At 37.1% G+C, this 17001-nt stretch overlaps 1 protein-coding gene across 2 annotated transcripts; it reads left to right on the top strand.

Annotated features, from left to right (window-relative positions):
- The first annotated feature begins 4695 nt into the window (after positions 1 to 4695).
- LOC145632205 (cyclin-T1-3-like) lies at positions 4696 to 16780 on the top strand. Of its 2 annotated transcripts, XR_014112522.1 has the most exons (8): positions 4696 to 4871; positions 4983 to 5209; positions 7714 to 7795; positions 7943 to 8077; positions 9019 to 9194; positions 9277 to 9428; positions 9654 to 10787; positions 16526 to 16780. XR_014112522.1 is itself a non-coding variant. In XM_081684520.1 (7 exons), exons 2-7 carry the CDS (start codon positions 4998 to 5000, stop codon positions 10688 to 10690), a joined length of 1794 nt encoding a protein of 597 aa, XP_081540646.1. In that variant the 5' UTR covers positions 4696 to 4871; positions 4983 to 4997; the 3' UTR covers positions 10691 to 11283. The 2 variants fall into 2 exon arrangements, 1 of the variants encoding a protein (XP_081540646.1); XM_081684520.1 differs by lacking the exon at positions 16526 to 16780 and having other exon boundaries at positions 9654 to 11283.
- Positions 16781 to 17001: the final 221 nt, after the last annotated feature.

Raw genomic sequence — 17001 nt, 5'->3', positions numbered from 1 at the left:
TTAAAAATTTGAGAATTTGTGTTCAATTGATTGAGTATGTTCTCTTGGAACTTTGAGTGAGAATGGAGGGGAAGTTAATTAGAGAGGAGAGAGAAGGTAATTAGGGGAGTTAATTAAGTGGGAAAAGTGAAAAGATGGGCCCAATAACGTCTTAATTGGACGGAAAACGTTAATGGGTAGTGTTATCCAAACGTTTTATAACTTTTGGGTAGTTCTAAACAAATAAAAGAAAAATGGGTAGTTGTTCACAAATGACCTTATCTTTAGGGTAGTTACAGACAAAATTTCCAAAACAAAATATAGCTTAATATTAATTTCAAATACAAAGAATTATTTTTTATTTTAATTATAATAAATAATTTTTTAAAAAGATTGGGGTGTTGGGTTTGGTGTGGAGGGCTAGGTGGTCATAGGTTTGTGCCGAGTAGGGTGAGTAGGAGTTGTGTGGGTTCGGTCGATCGGCTAGGTTGGGGCTAGGTGGGTGTTCGCCGCATAAGTGTGGTTTGAGAATAAAGGTTGGGGTTTGGGTGGGAGTTTGCCAAATAATTTAAATGGGATTCGAGAGTTAGAGTTAGAGTTTGAGTGGGTGTTCGCCGGACTGGTTGGGACACTAGGGTGTATGTATCTAATAAAAGGAATACATGGAGTATTTGAGCAACTCCAATGATAAGCTAATTAGCAAATTAGCTTTTAAGGCCACATAAGATTTTAAAGCTAATTTTTTTGTAGCTAGTTTGTGCCTTGTCTACTAGCTTGTGGCGTTTTCCAAAGAGGAGAAGAATATGTCATGCATGCGCTTAATTGCAATTTAGCCTGTGTAATTTGAAGTAAGCGCAATTATTCTATGATTTTGTCTCACTCTCTTTGCAGTATGGGTGATTGGTGGGAGCACTGTTTTGGTAATTTTGGAGAGGATATGGTGAGTTTAATTACCATGTGTTGGGCTATGTGGGGCGCATGGAACAAATGGATGATTGAGGGTGAAAATCCGATTGTTGAGCAAATTTTTGCTTATGCTTTGAAGATTAATACGAAGGGGCATGAGGTGGGAAAAGTTGAATAACATGGGGAGTGGAGGGGTGAAAAGTGTGTCTCTATGGGCAGGTCTCCTCCGACATCTGGGGGTGTGGTTAAAATAATTGTTCATGCTGGTGTTTTGGGGGAGGTGGGGATAAAATTTTCCAGTTTCGCGCGGTGTTATTTCAGTCCTAGTTGTGAAAGATATTTCTCAAATTTCCTACGTGTAAAATCCTATGTTTTTAACTCATTACGGATGGTCTTTCCAATGAGATCTTTTTTATGCATATGACAATAATGTTAATCAAAATTACTCACATGAAATACTAAGAACGTTTCGAGTCTCATCCACTCATTCTAAATCATTGCCGAAACAAATTCAGGAATTAAAATAGAAATCCTCCCCAGTGGAGTCGCCAAAAACTGTAGGGAATAGATTTCAAGCCTTTAAAATCCCACTAGCTTGAACCCCACTGTGATCATACACTAAAGTACGGTGGCGTCCAAAAGGAAGAAGATAGAGCAAAAGAGTCGCCAACAGGTTTTTTAGGAACTTGTAAACCGTTCATAGGATGAAGGTTACACCCCTTAACGATCCAAGAGATCGTCAACTCCATAAGGTCATGAACCAAATAAGGGTTCGGGGATGAAGGTACAAATCCAACCTAAAAGAGATTGAACCTTCCCTAATAATAGGCCTCTACTTTATTCTGATCGTATTCATGTGCGCTTTCTGATTAACATGCAATCAATAGGATTAACCCTAAACCTGTTTAATCTATGTTGGTTGAATATTAATGCACAAACAAACTATTATTGGCGATCACTTGAAATTATAATCATAATTAACCCTAACAAGATTATTAATTATCTTATTAAGCGTGATTACAAGTACCAATTCCCTTTAAACATGCATAGAAGGTGTGATCAAGCAATAACATAGAAATAATATCAAACAACATAATAATCAATAAAAAATAATAATTATAATCATGACAATAAAATAATAATAATAATAATCATAAAAATAATAATCATAATCACAATAATCATGACAATCATAAATCATAATTAAAATAATAATCATCATAATAACAATAATAATATTCATAATCATGTTAAAGCATAATAAAAATAGCAAGATCCTAGGCATGATACTAACAAGATTAATAACAAACCCTAGCATGTCACTAGGCAATAAAAATCAAATCTTTAGCCCTAACATGATACTATCAATCATAAATATTAGGAAGAATATAGGAAGCATCGCAACAATCATATTTAATATTAAAAATACCCTAGACATGATACTAGGAATATCATAATAACAATGTAAACATGATTTCTACATCATAATATCAATTAAAACCATTAAAGTACTTACTTCGATGCTTCGTACCTCTTTCTAATAACAAAATACACACGTTAGTAACTTCAAGGAAAATAATAAACAAACAATTAAATTAAATAATGGAAAGAGAGATTTGGGACCAAACCCTCAGAAATTAAACCTTTCACGTCTAGGGCAAAGGCAACTTCGAATATGGCTAGGTGTTTCTAGATCTTGTGAATGCGGAATTTTGTATGAGAAAACCGAGTTTAAGAGGAGAAAGAGAAAGAATTGAAAGATTAAAGAATGCTAATTAAAACTGATTGTAGATGAATGATCGTGAGAATTGGTGTATCTTTGATGAATCAAAACGGAGTTTTTAATACGATATTTATAGAGAAAATCAGCCAAAAAAGATAAATTAACAAAACAGAGTCTGACGCTCAGGAAACAGAGTTGGCGCCAACCCTGGCTAGCTGGCGCCAGGCACCAGCCTTAGCGCCAGGCGCCAGGCCTGGTTCCAGGCGCCAAGGCCTGGGGTTGGACGCCAAGCTTGATTTCAACGCGTTTTCGAAAATCCGATAAGTTTACCGTACTGGAGGATAAAATAATATAATTTCTTCGAAAATGCTATTTGATTTTGATTAAAACTCTGAAAAGTCAACAAAGTCAACTTATCAATGCTAATTGAATTAGGAATGAAAAGAACCTTCTAGAAGATTCTAGAAGACTAAAATCATTCCTAATTGCATTAGGAATGATAAATCATATTAGGCCCTCCCCTAGATCATTGGCCGCATATAAAGCTCAAACCGGGCCCAGTTTGGTAAATTGGCCATAACTTCCTCAATATTCATCGGAATTGAGCTTATAATATATCATTGGAAAGGTCTTTGCAAGCCCCATCCAACTACACCACTATTGGACCCATATCATGGACCAACCAAACTGGATTGGCTGTTTTCTTAAAATAAAGTTTTCAAAAACAGAGAGAAGAGAAAAGAAATAAAAACTTTTCGCAACACTAGACCTTTCCACACTTTCGTTTCATTCGATTATGATTCGACGTGAAAGGTACTCATCACTGGGTTTGGTTTTTGGGGAGACACAAATGGGTGTCTACAGCGGTTAACATATTTTATATTTTTTAATTAATCCATTTAAAAATTTAATTAACTTCTAATTAAAGCTTTAATCATAGTTGGTTTTCTAATTTTTTTTTAATCATAGTAAAAAATAGTTAAAATAATAAAAAACCCCTTTCTCGATCATCACCAGACACCCCCTCTTCCCCACCACCAACTCCCCTCCCCCACCCCTAGCAGCGCCAACCCATCTACTCCGCCGCCCATTCCGACAAACCGTCGTCATCTCCATCCCTCCCTCGAACCACCAATCCACCATCACCAAAACCACCGATAGATCCCCACGATTTGGGTTAATTTCATGGGGTTTCACGGCAGTTTGGGCTTGGGCATCGCAGCGGTTTGTGGTAAGGGGAAGGGAGTGGGCTGAGTCAGCAGCGGGTTAGGGTACCACCGCTAACATCATACACCAGTAAAGCCATAGTTTCTAGCCATGGTTAAGCTGAGCTACTTTCTAATTGTTCTTTCGATTCCTTCAATTTGTAATCAGATTTCCAAATTTGAAAAGTAAAGCCTAGTTTGAAGGAGAAACACATAATGCAAGATTTTCTCCAGAATTTGTCTGCCAACCATTCAAATTGACAAGAAAGTTGTAAACATCGTAGTAATTGAGGTCGGGATTTGACGAAATTGAAGAATTGGAAGTCATTTTTTCTCCATTTCCCAGCAACAATAAGCTGTCGCCGGCGGAAATATTGATGATTTTGTGGGTGATGGTAGTCGTCGGCATTCATGGTCGGTGGTCGGTGATCGCCAGCAGTCAAAGGCGGCTATCGGTGGTATTGGCAGGGTGGGGGGCTGGTTGAGTAGGTGGCTGATTTTTTTTTTAATTTCTAAAATAATAATAAATGTTATTTTTATTTCTATTAAAAATTAAAAACATTAAATAAAAAAATTTAATTAAATTTTTAAACCAATAGAATAATGACACGTGTCCCAAATACCTACTAATTAAGTCACCAACCAATTACAACTTGTTTAAAGCGAATATTACCTAAAGTTTGTATTATTCAGAAATAATAAAAAATATGACTTGTTTTTGTCAAATCGCTAAAAGTTTGTATTATTTTTGATAATTTTTCCTAAAAATAAAGTAATAGTCGGTATTTTTCAAAACGTGTTTACTCTAAACCCTTAATTGGACGAGGACGATGTATAAAGACTGAACCCATATCTTTATTAGACGGATCTGAGCATCAATAAGTGTGGCGGGTCATGGGTAATAGGGATCCAAGACGTCCAACCCATTGAATTGCTGTATTGAAGCGCACTCAACGTTCTTCTTCTCCTTCTCCTTCTCCATTGAAGCGCAGTTGGCGTTCTCCGTTGAATCTAGTTCTTGTATCCGGTACCCCCATTGAAGCAGCTTGAATTCTGAGGTAATTTGTTTGTATTTGTTATCACCATATCTAAAATTACGAGATAATTGAATCAAAAATAGGAATTTGGTTAGGGTTTGGAAACCCTAAATTTGGTACAATTTGTGTTAGAGAGGAAGATTTGATATGGCTTCCGGAGAATCCTCGCAAATAGGAGGTCCGGAAGTGGGGTCACTGAGATCAGCAGCTGAAGAAGATGGAGGACGATGGTACTTTTCAAGGAAAGAAATTGAAGAGGATTCACCATCAAGGCGTGATAGTATTGACCTTAAAAAGGAAACATACTTGCGCAAGTCTTACTGCACCTTTCTACAAGATTTAGGAATGAGACTTAAAGTGTGAGTTCTCATTCTTTATAATCAACTTCACTATTCTTTCTTAATTCTTATTCTTTACAAGATTTCCATGTTTACATGATTTATGCTTTAGATTTTCTTAATTGTTTGTTGTGGGGAGGGATTCTATTACAATATTTGTTGTTGTTGTTGTTGTTGTTGTGATACTCAAAGAGTTCTTGGGTGCCAACATTGGGAGATGGGTGGTGTCGTATCGAGGGCCATCTCACATTACTAGGAAGCTGCTTATCGATCTAGGTCCTTGGAGGAGCCGTGATGAGATATAGCTTTGTTCATTATAAGGGGATGATGAGACTTGGAAAAATGTTTTCTTTTTCAGTCTATGTATCTGATCATTATATATTATGGGAGCCAATAAGATGCTTGCATCAACCTAATCTTGAACTGGCTGTGCTTTTACTTGTTTCAGGTGGGATGTTGTGGGTAGTTCATAGTGTAGAGTTTAGTAAGAGCATTTTTTCAAGTGCTATACGTGCTACCTCCCTGAAAATACCTGCTGATTAACGATTTGAAAGTAGGCAACATAGGGAAGGAGAAGTGAAAAAGATGGGGGTATTCGTGCTACCTCCCTGAAAATACATGTGACAATCCCTGCTGATTAACGATTTGAAAGTAGGCAACATAGGGAAGGAGAAGTGAAAAAGATGAGGGTGGGGCCTGGTCAAATGGAAATATAATGTTTGGAATTTTCTAATCAAGGTTGTATGTAGAGGAATTACTACATTATAGCAGCTTTACTACTTTTTCATCTTTGAGATGCCAATAAGTCCTTTTTTTCTTAAGGAAAAAAAAATTTCTTTCTTCATATTGGTAGTTCTTGTTATTTTCTACACCGTATTACATTAATTGTTTTTTTTTTCTTAAAATTCTTTTTAAAAATTGCAGTGATCAAATTGTATTTGTGGGATCTAGTGATATAATTTTTTTTGTTTCCGTTATTTTTCCATGGAACATAGCTAATGAATATGGTCTGATACTGGATACATGTTTTTAATAGCCGGGAAATAGATATAACAGGCACTTTGGTTGGTCTTTTCTTGGTTTTAGAATCTTATACATATGATTAGGAAATTTGCTGGTGCTTGGATTTGGAAGTGAAAATCACTTTTCTTTCTTTTCCAGTGGTTTTGAGCTCTTATTCTGGACTTGGATTCAGGAATTGGTAAAGTGGTGAAGAGTAGTGTAGTCCAAGTTTAGGAAGATCAAGCAGAAACATAACTTGTTAAAGGTTTATTAGTTTGTTACCCACCTTAGTTTAAAATGGACTATCCCGGGGAGCAACTAGCTATCTAATAGAAGACTGATTCTTATTTAGTCTATAGTGCATTAGATTGGGCAGCGCAGGTCAAACATCAAAATCTGAAGCTTTTAGAGTCTAGTTCTACATTATAAAGTGGCTATCTTATTTAAAAAATGGCTTTTAACTAGATAAAGAGTAATTTTGAGGTATTTAAGGGCTTAGAGTCTAGTAATGATCTTTCTTACCTTTGGTATGTATAAAACCCTTTTGTTTTAAGGATCACTTGAAAGTATCTTTTCTTGCTATTGATCTTTTAATTATAATATTGAACCTGGGGGAAACTGATGCATTCATGTGGGACACTGCTAACAAGTCCAATTAATGTACCATGTTACTGTTCCTAGAATGTTGTGATTATTGAAGCATTATTGTATGTGAGGATGTTTTACTTATCCATCTTTGTTTCTAGAGGTGTATTGCCTAGAAATGATGAACTTTGTTAATTAATTTTGTAGTTTATTGATACCCCAATGCCTCCAAGACAGCCTGTCCAGTCATGTTAAAGAGTTATATTATTGTAAATTGGCTGTTCTAAGATAAGTAGATAACCCCTATAGATGCATAGAGGCTGTCTTGATTAGATGAGACCTATGTCATCACAACAGTTAGTATTGATTTAATCCATTGTAATCAGAAGCTGAAACACTGTCCATGAGCTTGTTACAACCTTTTGGTATTGGAAGGTATACCAAATTTACATGTCCATTGATTTATAGTATCTTAGTGTACTCTAACTGTTATTATTTTTTTAGTAAAATTTGGGAAGGAGAGAACTTTGAATGGGTTTGAGGATGCTTGCTTCATTTTTCAAGCTGCTTATTTTTCACTTTGTGTTGTGCAACAGTGCAAGGCTTTGGATATGGTCCTGGTCCTCCTGGAAGACTAATAGGGCTATAGAGAAATGGGTTGGAGGAACCAGTTTCTGTTGATATTATGTGTTGGACAGAGTTGTGTTATTTTTATTTTTATCCTAGGAATGAATTTTCACATTTATTACCATCCGAATGAAGACTTTTATATTGATGTTGGCATCAGTGTAATATTTGACTACTTTACTTTTGCAAAAATTTGATTAGTGTACAGTTTTGTATGTCATTTCTTATGTAGTGTTTTCAAATAATTATATATCATTTATATAAACTTCAGTGTGAAGTTCTTTTACATGACATTTCTTTTGTTAATGCAGACCTCAGGTAACAATTGCTACTGCAATTATTTTTTGTCACCGATTTTATCTCCGGCAGTCCCATGCCAAGAATGATAGAAGGGTATGCACTGGTTCTAGTGACCTTTTAATTATTTCTTTCTGGTGGTTAAAGATAACTTGAAACCAAAAATATGTTTTTTTACTGATATTTTTTGGTAAAAAATATCTCATATGGTGCCCACTTTTAACTGATTCTCATCTGCTGTAGACTATTGCCACGGCTTGTATGTTTCTTGCTGGGAAGGTTGAAGAAACCCCACGTCCATTAAAAGATGTCATCATGGTTTCCTATGAAATTATTCATAAAAAGGATCCTACTGCTATTCAGAAGATTAAGCAAAAGGTACTGTTTTTCACTGCTTGCTCCTTTGTTCCTTTTAGGCTGCACTGAAGCTCTTGGTTTTATTTAATTTTTCGCTTAAGCCACCCAGATTCTGGTGTCTTCCTATAAGATTGCTAGAATCAATTTTTGTATTCCAGCAAGATGTGTGCATTTTGATATTTAAGAGGCTATAGTCTGTCTTTTCACACGGTAAAGCATGGCAAGGAACCTCCTGGGACATTGCTGCAATAGGCCACAGTTTTTTTTATTAGTAATGATTACATTGCTCATCTGAAAAACAATGTATAAAAAAGCTCAAGGCATGCTGAGGTGATAAGGGATATGCAGCGCCTAGGTGCGCCTCATTGAAGTGAGGCGCACTATATAAACAGTAAAAAAATTGGCAGATATTTGCTTCATGTGCGCCTCGGGTGTGCCTCGTGCGCTTTTGGTGTGCCTAATTAAAAATGCCTCGCCTAGGCCAAAATAAGCGCTTACCCCCTATCACCTTGCGCCTCAGCGCCTAGGCGTGCTTTTTCAAACACTGCTGAAAAATAAGCGAACGTATTCTGATCTATTAGTGCTGTTTTATGTCCTTTTATTATTGGATGGTTGTCATATCCCTGTTATATAGGATAGATTACTTGTTGAAGTAAAAATTTTACTCTTAATTGAACCAACAAGTATATGTATTCTACATATTTAAACAAGATAATAATGAGTATGGCCATGGTCAGAGATAAGTGGAAATAGTAATTTTGAAGGAGATGGACAATCAGTTGTTTGCTCTTTACTGTCTTTATTATTGTTCATAATCTATGTAGCTTATGTCTTATACTCCTTTCCTTTCCCTTATTAGTGAAATGTTTCATTTGTTAGTATTAGAAAGATACAAAAGTGATATACTTTGACTGTGATTTGTGTGAATGTTTTGATGTATTTATGTTTGATTTAACGTGCAGGAGATTTTTGAACAACAAAAAGAGCTAATTTTATTGGGGGAGAGGGTTGTACTAGCAACTCTTGGCTTTGATCTGAATGTGCAACATCCATATAAACCTCTTGTTGAGGCTATAAAGAAATTCAAGGTTGCACAGAATGCCCTTGCCCAGGTTGCATGGAATTTTGTCAATGATGGGTATGATGCATATGAAAATCTTGTAATATGACATGAAGATCTTTCTTCCAAACCCTAATTGACACTTAAATTGGCCATGTAGGCTGCGGACATCTCTTTGCTTGCAATTTAAGCCCCATCACATAGCAGCAGGTGCCATCTTTCTTGCTGCCAAGTTCCTTAAAGTCAAACTTCCTTCGGATGGTGAGAAGGTCTGGTGGCAAGAGTTTGATGTCACCCCACGTCAACTGGAGGGTTGGTCCTTTAATTTAAGAGCTTGCTATGGAATCATTGCAGCCAATAGTTGTTTCTTGTAATATGTTTATATCCTATAAGTTATTTTCTTTTGCCTCATCCTCCGATTTTACATTCAGGAACAGGAAAGTAATATCAGGAGAGCTTAATTGCTGCAGATACTTTCTTATGTATGAATAAGTTTTTCCAATTGTTGTATTCATGTTCGTTGTTCTACTTTTGCAGAGGTTAGCAATCAAATGTTAGAACTGTATGAACAGAACAGAGCACCACAAAACCAAGGAAGTGAAGCTGAAGGCAGTGTAGCTGGAGTGGCTGCTAATCGACCCACGTCAAGAACTTCAACTGAAGAGCAAGTACCAAATAACAACATTCCTCAAGCAGTAGCTGCGACTAAGACCGGAACCTTGAAGCCACCTAGTGCTCAGCAGTTGCCTGATCTTCCAAACAAACACACTGGGCCCCCTAGAGTATCCCATAGTCGGAATAATGACTATGTGAACTCAGATCACAAAGCCCATGGAGAACCTAGAGCTGTGGAGCCCTTGGTTTACCCTGAGAATTTGGGTGATGGTCAAAATATGAGATCTGCCCCAGAGTGGAATAGCAGTGAAGATAGTAAAGAAAAGAGTATTGGAGGAAATAAAGTAAGAGACGGGGAAGATTCAAAAGATAAATACCATAATAATAATGTAGAATTCAAAGAAGCTGGTCAAACCCAATCACCATCAGAAATGATTGAGAAGATAGATACAACCAAGTTGAAGGAATTATGTGAAAAGAGAAGGAAGTCCCGAGGGGATGTGATTAAGAAGAAAGACTCAATGGATGAGTATGATCCCATTGTGAAAGAGCTGGAAGAGGGGGTTGAGTTAGCTGCTGCAGAGAGTGAGAAAATAAAGCAGGAAAAAAAGCAAAACTGGGCTCAGCCCTCCACTCGGCTTGATAATGATAACTCCCATAATAGCAAACACCTTGAGCCTTCTGGAGATAGGCACCATATGGGCTCGAAGAGTCAGCAATCACATGGACTTGATGTTGAGAATGTAGAAGAAGGTGAGGTGTCTGCATTAGATGATTCTAGCTGGGATTATCAATCACCCAAGTCAAATGATCGGAAGAGAAAGGCTGAAAGCCCACCGGACAAAACAAGTGATGGAAAAAGATGGCAAGGAGATTTTGCTGAAGAGAAAAACAGGATTGGCCGCCTTGGATATCCTGATAGGGATCACAAAAGGCATGTACAGGAAAATCATGCCTGAAGCTGTTTATCTTTTCCATGAAGCATAATTTGGGTTGTTAGCTACCTACATATTATTTGTAGTAGAGCAGAATGCAGCTGCTTGATAAAAACTATAGGTACGCCCAGAATGCCATATATTCGGTGCTTCTATATGTTATTCATTAGGTTTCAATGAGCTTTATTTTGTGTTGAAAAGGAAAAAAAAAAAAAAGAATTCATTCTGATCAGTCAAAATTTTGCTGTCTATTTATATTGCTTGACCACTATTTTTCTTTCCCCTTTTGATTGGATTACTTGTGGTTCACTACAATGATGATGTCTGATGACAACTGGGTCTTGTTGGATTGTGTGTCTGCCTTCGGAGGAAGAGTGTTAATGAGTATGGGGACTTGTAAATTGTAATCCATGGTAAAAATTGTAGGAAATAGTCAATTTAGTTAATTGTATTTTTACATGTAACATGATGGGCGTCAACCAGAACTTCACAATTATATCTTCATCATTCCAATTGTAACTCCTAATTTCTATTTATGGCCTTCATAATTATATCGGAGGCTTTTTCCTTTAGATAATAAATACACGTTTGAGCTGTACACACCTTCAGTTTTTACAGTTCCTTTTCTCCTTACTTTTTTTAAAGCACAAGCCTGTACTGTTTCTTTGAAGAGTAGCAAATAGCAATATTTAATAAGCTGGAAGATATTCTTCAGTTTCCTTGTGTTTAGTTTGGTTACTTTTTCTGCTAAACTTGTTTGTACTATTGCTAGGTGGCTCTGTATGTTTTCTTTTGTCTGTTTAATCATTTCTTGTTTATTTTGTCAGTAACTACCAATTTTAAACAGTGTTATTCATACAACTTCCTTTTGTTATTATATATTAAAGTCCAAAGTTTATAATTCAATACCCAGCTACCAAATTTTCTCCACATAGACCTCATTCTATCCTCTTTGGCAGTAAAGTAGTGCTTAGTTACTCAACTTTATCCTAACAAGACACTTATTAGTACCAAAACTACCAATAGGGGCTTTGTTGGTACTAATATACATCTTTGGGGTTCATGTGACGGGATATTAGATGGATTTCTTAAAATTACGAAAGTTAGTTATTTGAATTTTGAATGACACTTTTTAAAACGGGTAATTATGTCAAAATTATCTTCGATATGTTTAGTTTTTCACTTTTTTGTATACAACTCTAGGTAGTAGATTGTGTTAGAGTAAGCTGGAAAAGTGTATGTAGAAAAGAAAGTAGGAAGATTGCTTATATTATTTTGATATGTACAAGAGTACTTTACATAGGGGTGAGGGATGCCTTCTACGTTGTTGTGATGCAATGAAGAGTCACAACTTTTGGCATTTCAACTACTCCTAATAACTCTAGTACATTCAAGTTTATTCACTCATTTCTTCACTAATTGCCGAACACTAAGGGGCCGTTTGGTTAGGGGTAATTAGGAAAGGGAATGGGAATCAAATGGCCCGATTCCCTTTGTTGATGTTTGTTTAGCACTTTTAATCATTCCCTTTACCCTCCTCATTACCCCAAATCCTTCCAACTTCATTCCCCACCCCCCTAGACTTTTCCATTCCCTTTCCCTACCCACCTTCACACCACCACATCACCACCTTCACACCTACCAACACCACCGGAAAACTAGCCCAAACCACTGCCGCCCCTATCCCGACCACCGCCGCTCCTCCCCTGACCACCGCCGATCCTCCCCCAAGCCTCGCCGCCCTCCCCTCCCCCGCAAAAACCACCCTAGCCCCGCAAAACCCTAGCGGGGCGACGGTTTCGGGGTCGAGGGAGATCGGGGCGGTTTTGTGGGGCTAGGGTGGTTTTTTCGGGGGAGGGGAGGTCAAGGCAAGCGCGGCTAGCAGCGGCGAGGGGAGGGGGAGAGCCGGCGAGGGGCGGGGGAGGGCCGACGAGGGTTTTGGTGGCTGAGAAAGATGAAATATTATTGAAATGTGTGGTGGTTGTGGTGGTGGTGGTGGTGGGATTGATTCCCTTTGTTTTAAAAACAAACAACAAAGCAAAAAAAGGGTATTTTCATTCCATTCTTCTCCTTTCCCTTTGTTCATTCCATTCCGATTCCCTCGTGCGAACCAAACGGCCCCTAAAAGTCTCATTTACTAACACTCCTCGAGACTTTTGGCCATCATACCAAGCTTGATTTTGAGGAACTGAAATCTGCTTTTTGGTAAAGCCTTGGTCAAAATGTCAGCGAGCTGAAACTCAGTAGGACAATGAATCAGCTTCACTTCTTTCTCTTGCTCAGCTTCTCGAAGTGCATATTACTTATTCTTCATGTGCTTTGTCTTGCTGAAACAAACTGGATTTTTTGAAATAGCAGTTGCTGATTTGTTGTCTACTAGAACTTCAGTAGCTTCTTCCTGTTTGTGTCTCAAGTCTTGATTAACAGTTGCTAATGCTGCAATGTACTCGGCTTCAGCTGTGGATTGAGCTACGACTTCTTCCTTCTTCGAAATTTATGAAAACACTCCAGATCCAAGTGAAAAAGCATATCCCAAAGTACTTTTCATGTCATCATGCAAACAATTTGGAGTTTGCACTTGTGTTAAACATCGCACCAAAATCTGAGGTTCCTCTTATATACCTGAGCACTCTTCTGGCAGCACCTATATGAACATCACTTGGTTCACTCATGAACCTTGAAATTGCTGTAAGGTAAAGTAGGCTTCTAACTAAGCTCTTGTACTCCCTAGTGTCAGCTTTCCTTTGACCATCATCTCTGGACAACTTTTCTCATTCACTACAAGAGGTGTACTGACTGGCTTGCAGTTTTGCATATGAAACTTCTTAAGAACATCATTTGCATATTTCCTTTGAGAGATTCCATCTTCAGCTTGTTGAACTTCCATCCCTAGGAAATACTTCATTAAGCCCAAGTCTGTCATTTCGAACTTCCTTTTCATCTCCTCCTTGAACGAGAGGTTTTTTTTTTTGAATTGTTTCCCGTGACAAGAAGATCATCAACATTGAGTGAAACAATGAGCAAATCATTTTCTCCTTGATTCTTCACATAGAGAGTGTGCTCATTTTTACTTTTGTTGAACCCTTGTGCAAGTAGATATGAGTCAATCTTGTTGTACCACTACCATGCTCGTGGCGCTTGTTTTAGCCCATAAAGAGCCTTTTTCAGCTTACACACTTTTTCTTCTTGCCCTTTAATAGCAAATCCGGGAGGTTGCTCAATGTAAATTTCCTCCTCGAGTTCACCATTGAGAAAGGCAGACTTGACATCAAGTTAATAAATCTTCCATTTATCTTGAGCTGCTAAAGCAATTAGAGTTTTAAGTGTGTCAAGCCACTGGAGCAAATGTATCTCCATAATCAATTCCTGCTTGTTGGTAGTATCCTTTGACGACCAATAACTTGCTTATGGCCCCATCAGGATTCAATTTGATTTTGTAGACCCACTTGACGCCAATCACTTTGTCTATCAACCAACTCCCAAGTCTGATTTTTCTTGATCATATTGATTTCATATTCCATTGCTTGCTGACACCTTTTGTCTTCAAAAGCCTGCTCATATGTTTGGGGTTCTTCAAGACCAAGGTAACATCGTTCACATTCCTCCGGATCTAGGTGAAAGACTGGAAATTCCTCGTACAAATCTGAGAGAGACTTTTTACCTCTAGGACCCGTGGCATTATTATCATCACTAGTTTCACAAGTGCCATTTCCAGCTTGTATAGGTGTGGAAGGAGCTTCTTCAGCATTCTCATCTCTAGGTCCATCATGTACTTCACTGCCAACTTGAAAAAATTTCTTCTCAACCTTCTGTTCTTCCCAATTCCAACTTGCATCTTCATCGAATTCAACATCTCGACTAATCATGATCTTTTCATTACTAAGATTGAAGAGTCGATATTCTTTGGCTTGTGAATCATAGCCAAGGAAGATTCCTCTTTCGGCTTTTGCATCTAGTTTGCTTCTCTTTTGAGATGGAATATGAGCATAGCAAACTGATCCAAGTACTCTAAAGTGTTTTGCTGTTGGCTTTCTTCCACTCCATGCTTCAATTGGAGTTTTGCGTTGAACCGCTTTTGTGAGCAGCCTGTTCAACAAATAAACAGATGTGCGAACAACTTCTGCCCAGAATTTTTTTGGCAGATTTTTCTCACTTAACATACAGTGAGCCATCTCTATCACCGTTCTATTCTTTCGCTCAAAACCCTCCCCCCTCCCAAAAAAAAAAAAAAATATTTTGCTGAGGTGTATAACACACTGTAAGCTGATGTTCAATTCCCTCATCTTCACAGAAAATATCAAATTTAGAGGAAGTATATTCCTTGCCTCGATCTGGCAGCTATGAATTTCCATAGTTCCATTAAGCCTTTTGTATTGTTATTTACTTATTTGACTTTATTTGCTGTTACTCATGCTGCCCTTATTCATTTCAACGACTTCTCTGTCCTAGTTGAGTCATGTCTTTGTTATTATCTTAGCTTTTGGCAACCTAATTTGTGCTCATCATTTTGTGATTGTCTATTTTGTGTGCCATGCTGCTGCTTTTATTGTTTGGATTCTCTCTGCTGGTAAACTTTTCATGTTCAATTGTCTGAGCTTGCCAGCTTGGCAATGCTTTACCAATATTCTGCAACTACAGTTTTAATGGAAGGTTGATTCAAGAACCTATATGGATTATCTTTTGAGGGAAAAAAATAATGTATTGTGTTTGAGGAAAAAAATTGTTTATTGTGTTTGATCATGGATAATTTATCAAGTGCATTTTCTGAGTTCATTTTGTAATTAGTCTTTCCTTAGATTTGTTCTGGCCAGATATCATTTTAGTTGCAAGAACCCTATATTTTGGAATGTTTTTGAATCTGATTCTTCAAGGTATGCTTGGATTAATAATATAGTTTAGGGGGAATGGAAGAGAAATAAAGAAAATACAGGTTGATGGAAGGTGATTGGTAGACTGAAGAGTTAGTTTTTTTTTGATGGTTAGAGAGCCACAAGGGCGGGGGTGAGAAACAATCCAAGGGTCTCCAGAAATCGGGGAAGGAAGCTCTAACCACTTGAGCTATCCCCCACTAGTGATGGGTGATTGGTAGACTGATGAGTTAGTGAATTTAGGGGCTAGGGGTTTGCTATGCTTAGTTTAATGACTTTAATCCAAGTCTCATTAGTAGGAAGCTATGTGTCATTTATGTCTGGTAAATCTTTAGAGTTCTGAGTAGTACTAGAATGATGCATCCACTTCTCTCCTCCTCACCCCCAAAAAAAATGATGTTGCTTGGACTGTATCTAGTTTTTACTCCTAACCTCAGCTTTCCATCTTATTTTCCAAGTTTTTATTTTTTTTTGGTGTTCATGGCTGTCATCCAAGAAGAAGACGAGAGTTGTACGATGTGTTTACTAGTGCAAACACTATCTTTTTCCTGTTGTTACTGTTATCTTTTATTAATTGCCAATGTGAAAAAGAGCAGCTGACAGAATTATTATGTACAGATTTGTTTTTAATTTTTTTTTTGTGAAAACTAGAATATGATTTATTCTAAATCAATTAGGATGGATCATATTATGTACAGAATATGATCCGTGTGCTATTAAATAAAATGGTTCAGTTTGAAACACAAACAACAAATTTATGGCCTTTAATGTAATTGGTGCTTTTAATTCTAGTTCTGCTAGACTTGTAAAACTGTTTGCAGGAGTTGTTAAAGTAATTTGATCGCGTCATCTCTTCTGCCTGTTATGTGTATATACTTCATTGATTTTCTAAGGAATGCTGCAAGGTGTTTGTATTGCTGTAAACACTTAAAGTATTACACTTAAAATGTGTGTTTTGGGTCAAATATTTGATTAAGTGTTCATTTCACAGTTAGGAATGCCCGAAGATTGGTGAAGTAGTTCATAGTGCTGCTTCCGTGGCAATGAGGATTGGGCTCATGAGCAGATTTCGGTTTTATTCTGTTGATGTTGTATGTAACTTACACTGCAGAATTAACCAACCAGTAAGCAGGGATTCTGGCATTATATGATTTGATGCTAGTTAACTTTTCAGCAGTTCATTGGAATGAAATTTTGTACTAGTATCTGTTGTGATTCAATTAATAAAACATTGTTTCTACCTTTATCGAAATTGCCATTAATTCCAGTAAAATATAAGCAACTAATTTAGTATAAGTAGGCGATATAGCTGCAGTTGTATGTAAATGTAGCAATTTCTATTGTATAACCGTTGTGGCATTGCATTATGTGTACAATTTTACACCCCCTTTTTTTTTTTTTTTTTTTTAAATTTTTTTTTTTTTTTTTTTATATGATTAGTATAAAATAAAGGAAATTGTGTCATAT

This window comes from Chenopodium album, chromosome 5 (assembly GCF_948465745.1).
Source record: "Chenopodium album chromosome 5, dcCheAlbu1.1, whole genome shotgun sequence".
In the NCBI taxonomy this organism is placed as follows: Eukaryota; Viridiplantae; Streptophyta; class Magnoliopsida; order Caryophyllales; family Amaranthaceae; genus Chenopodium; species Chenopodium album.
The sequence above is the reverse complement of the archived record's forward strand: the minus strand, read 5'-3'. Positions and strand labels throughout refer to the sequence as shown.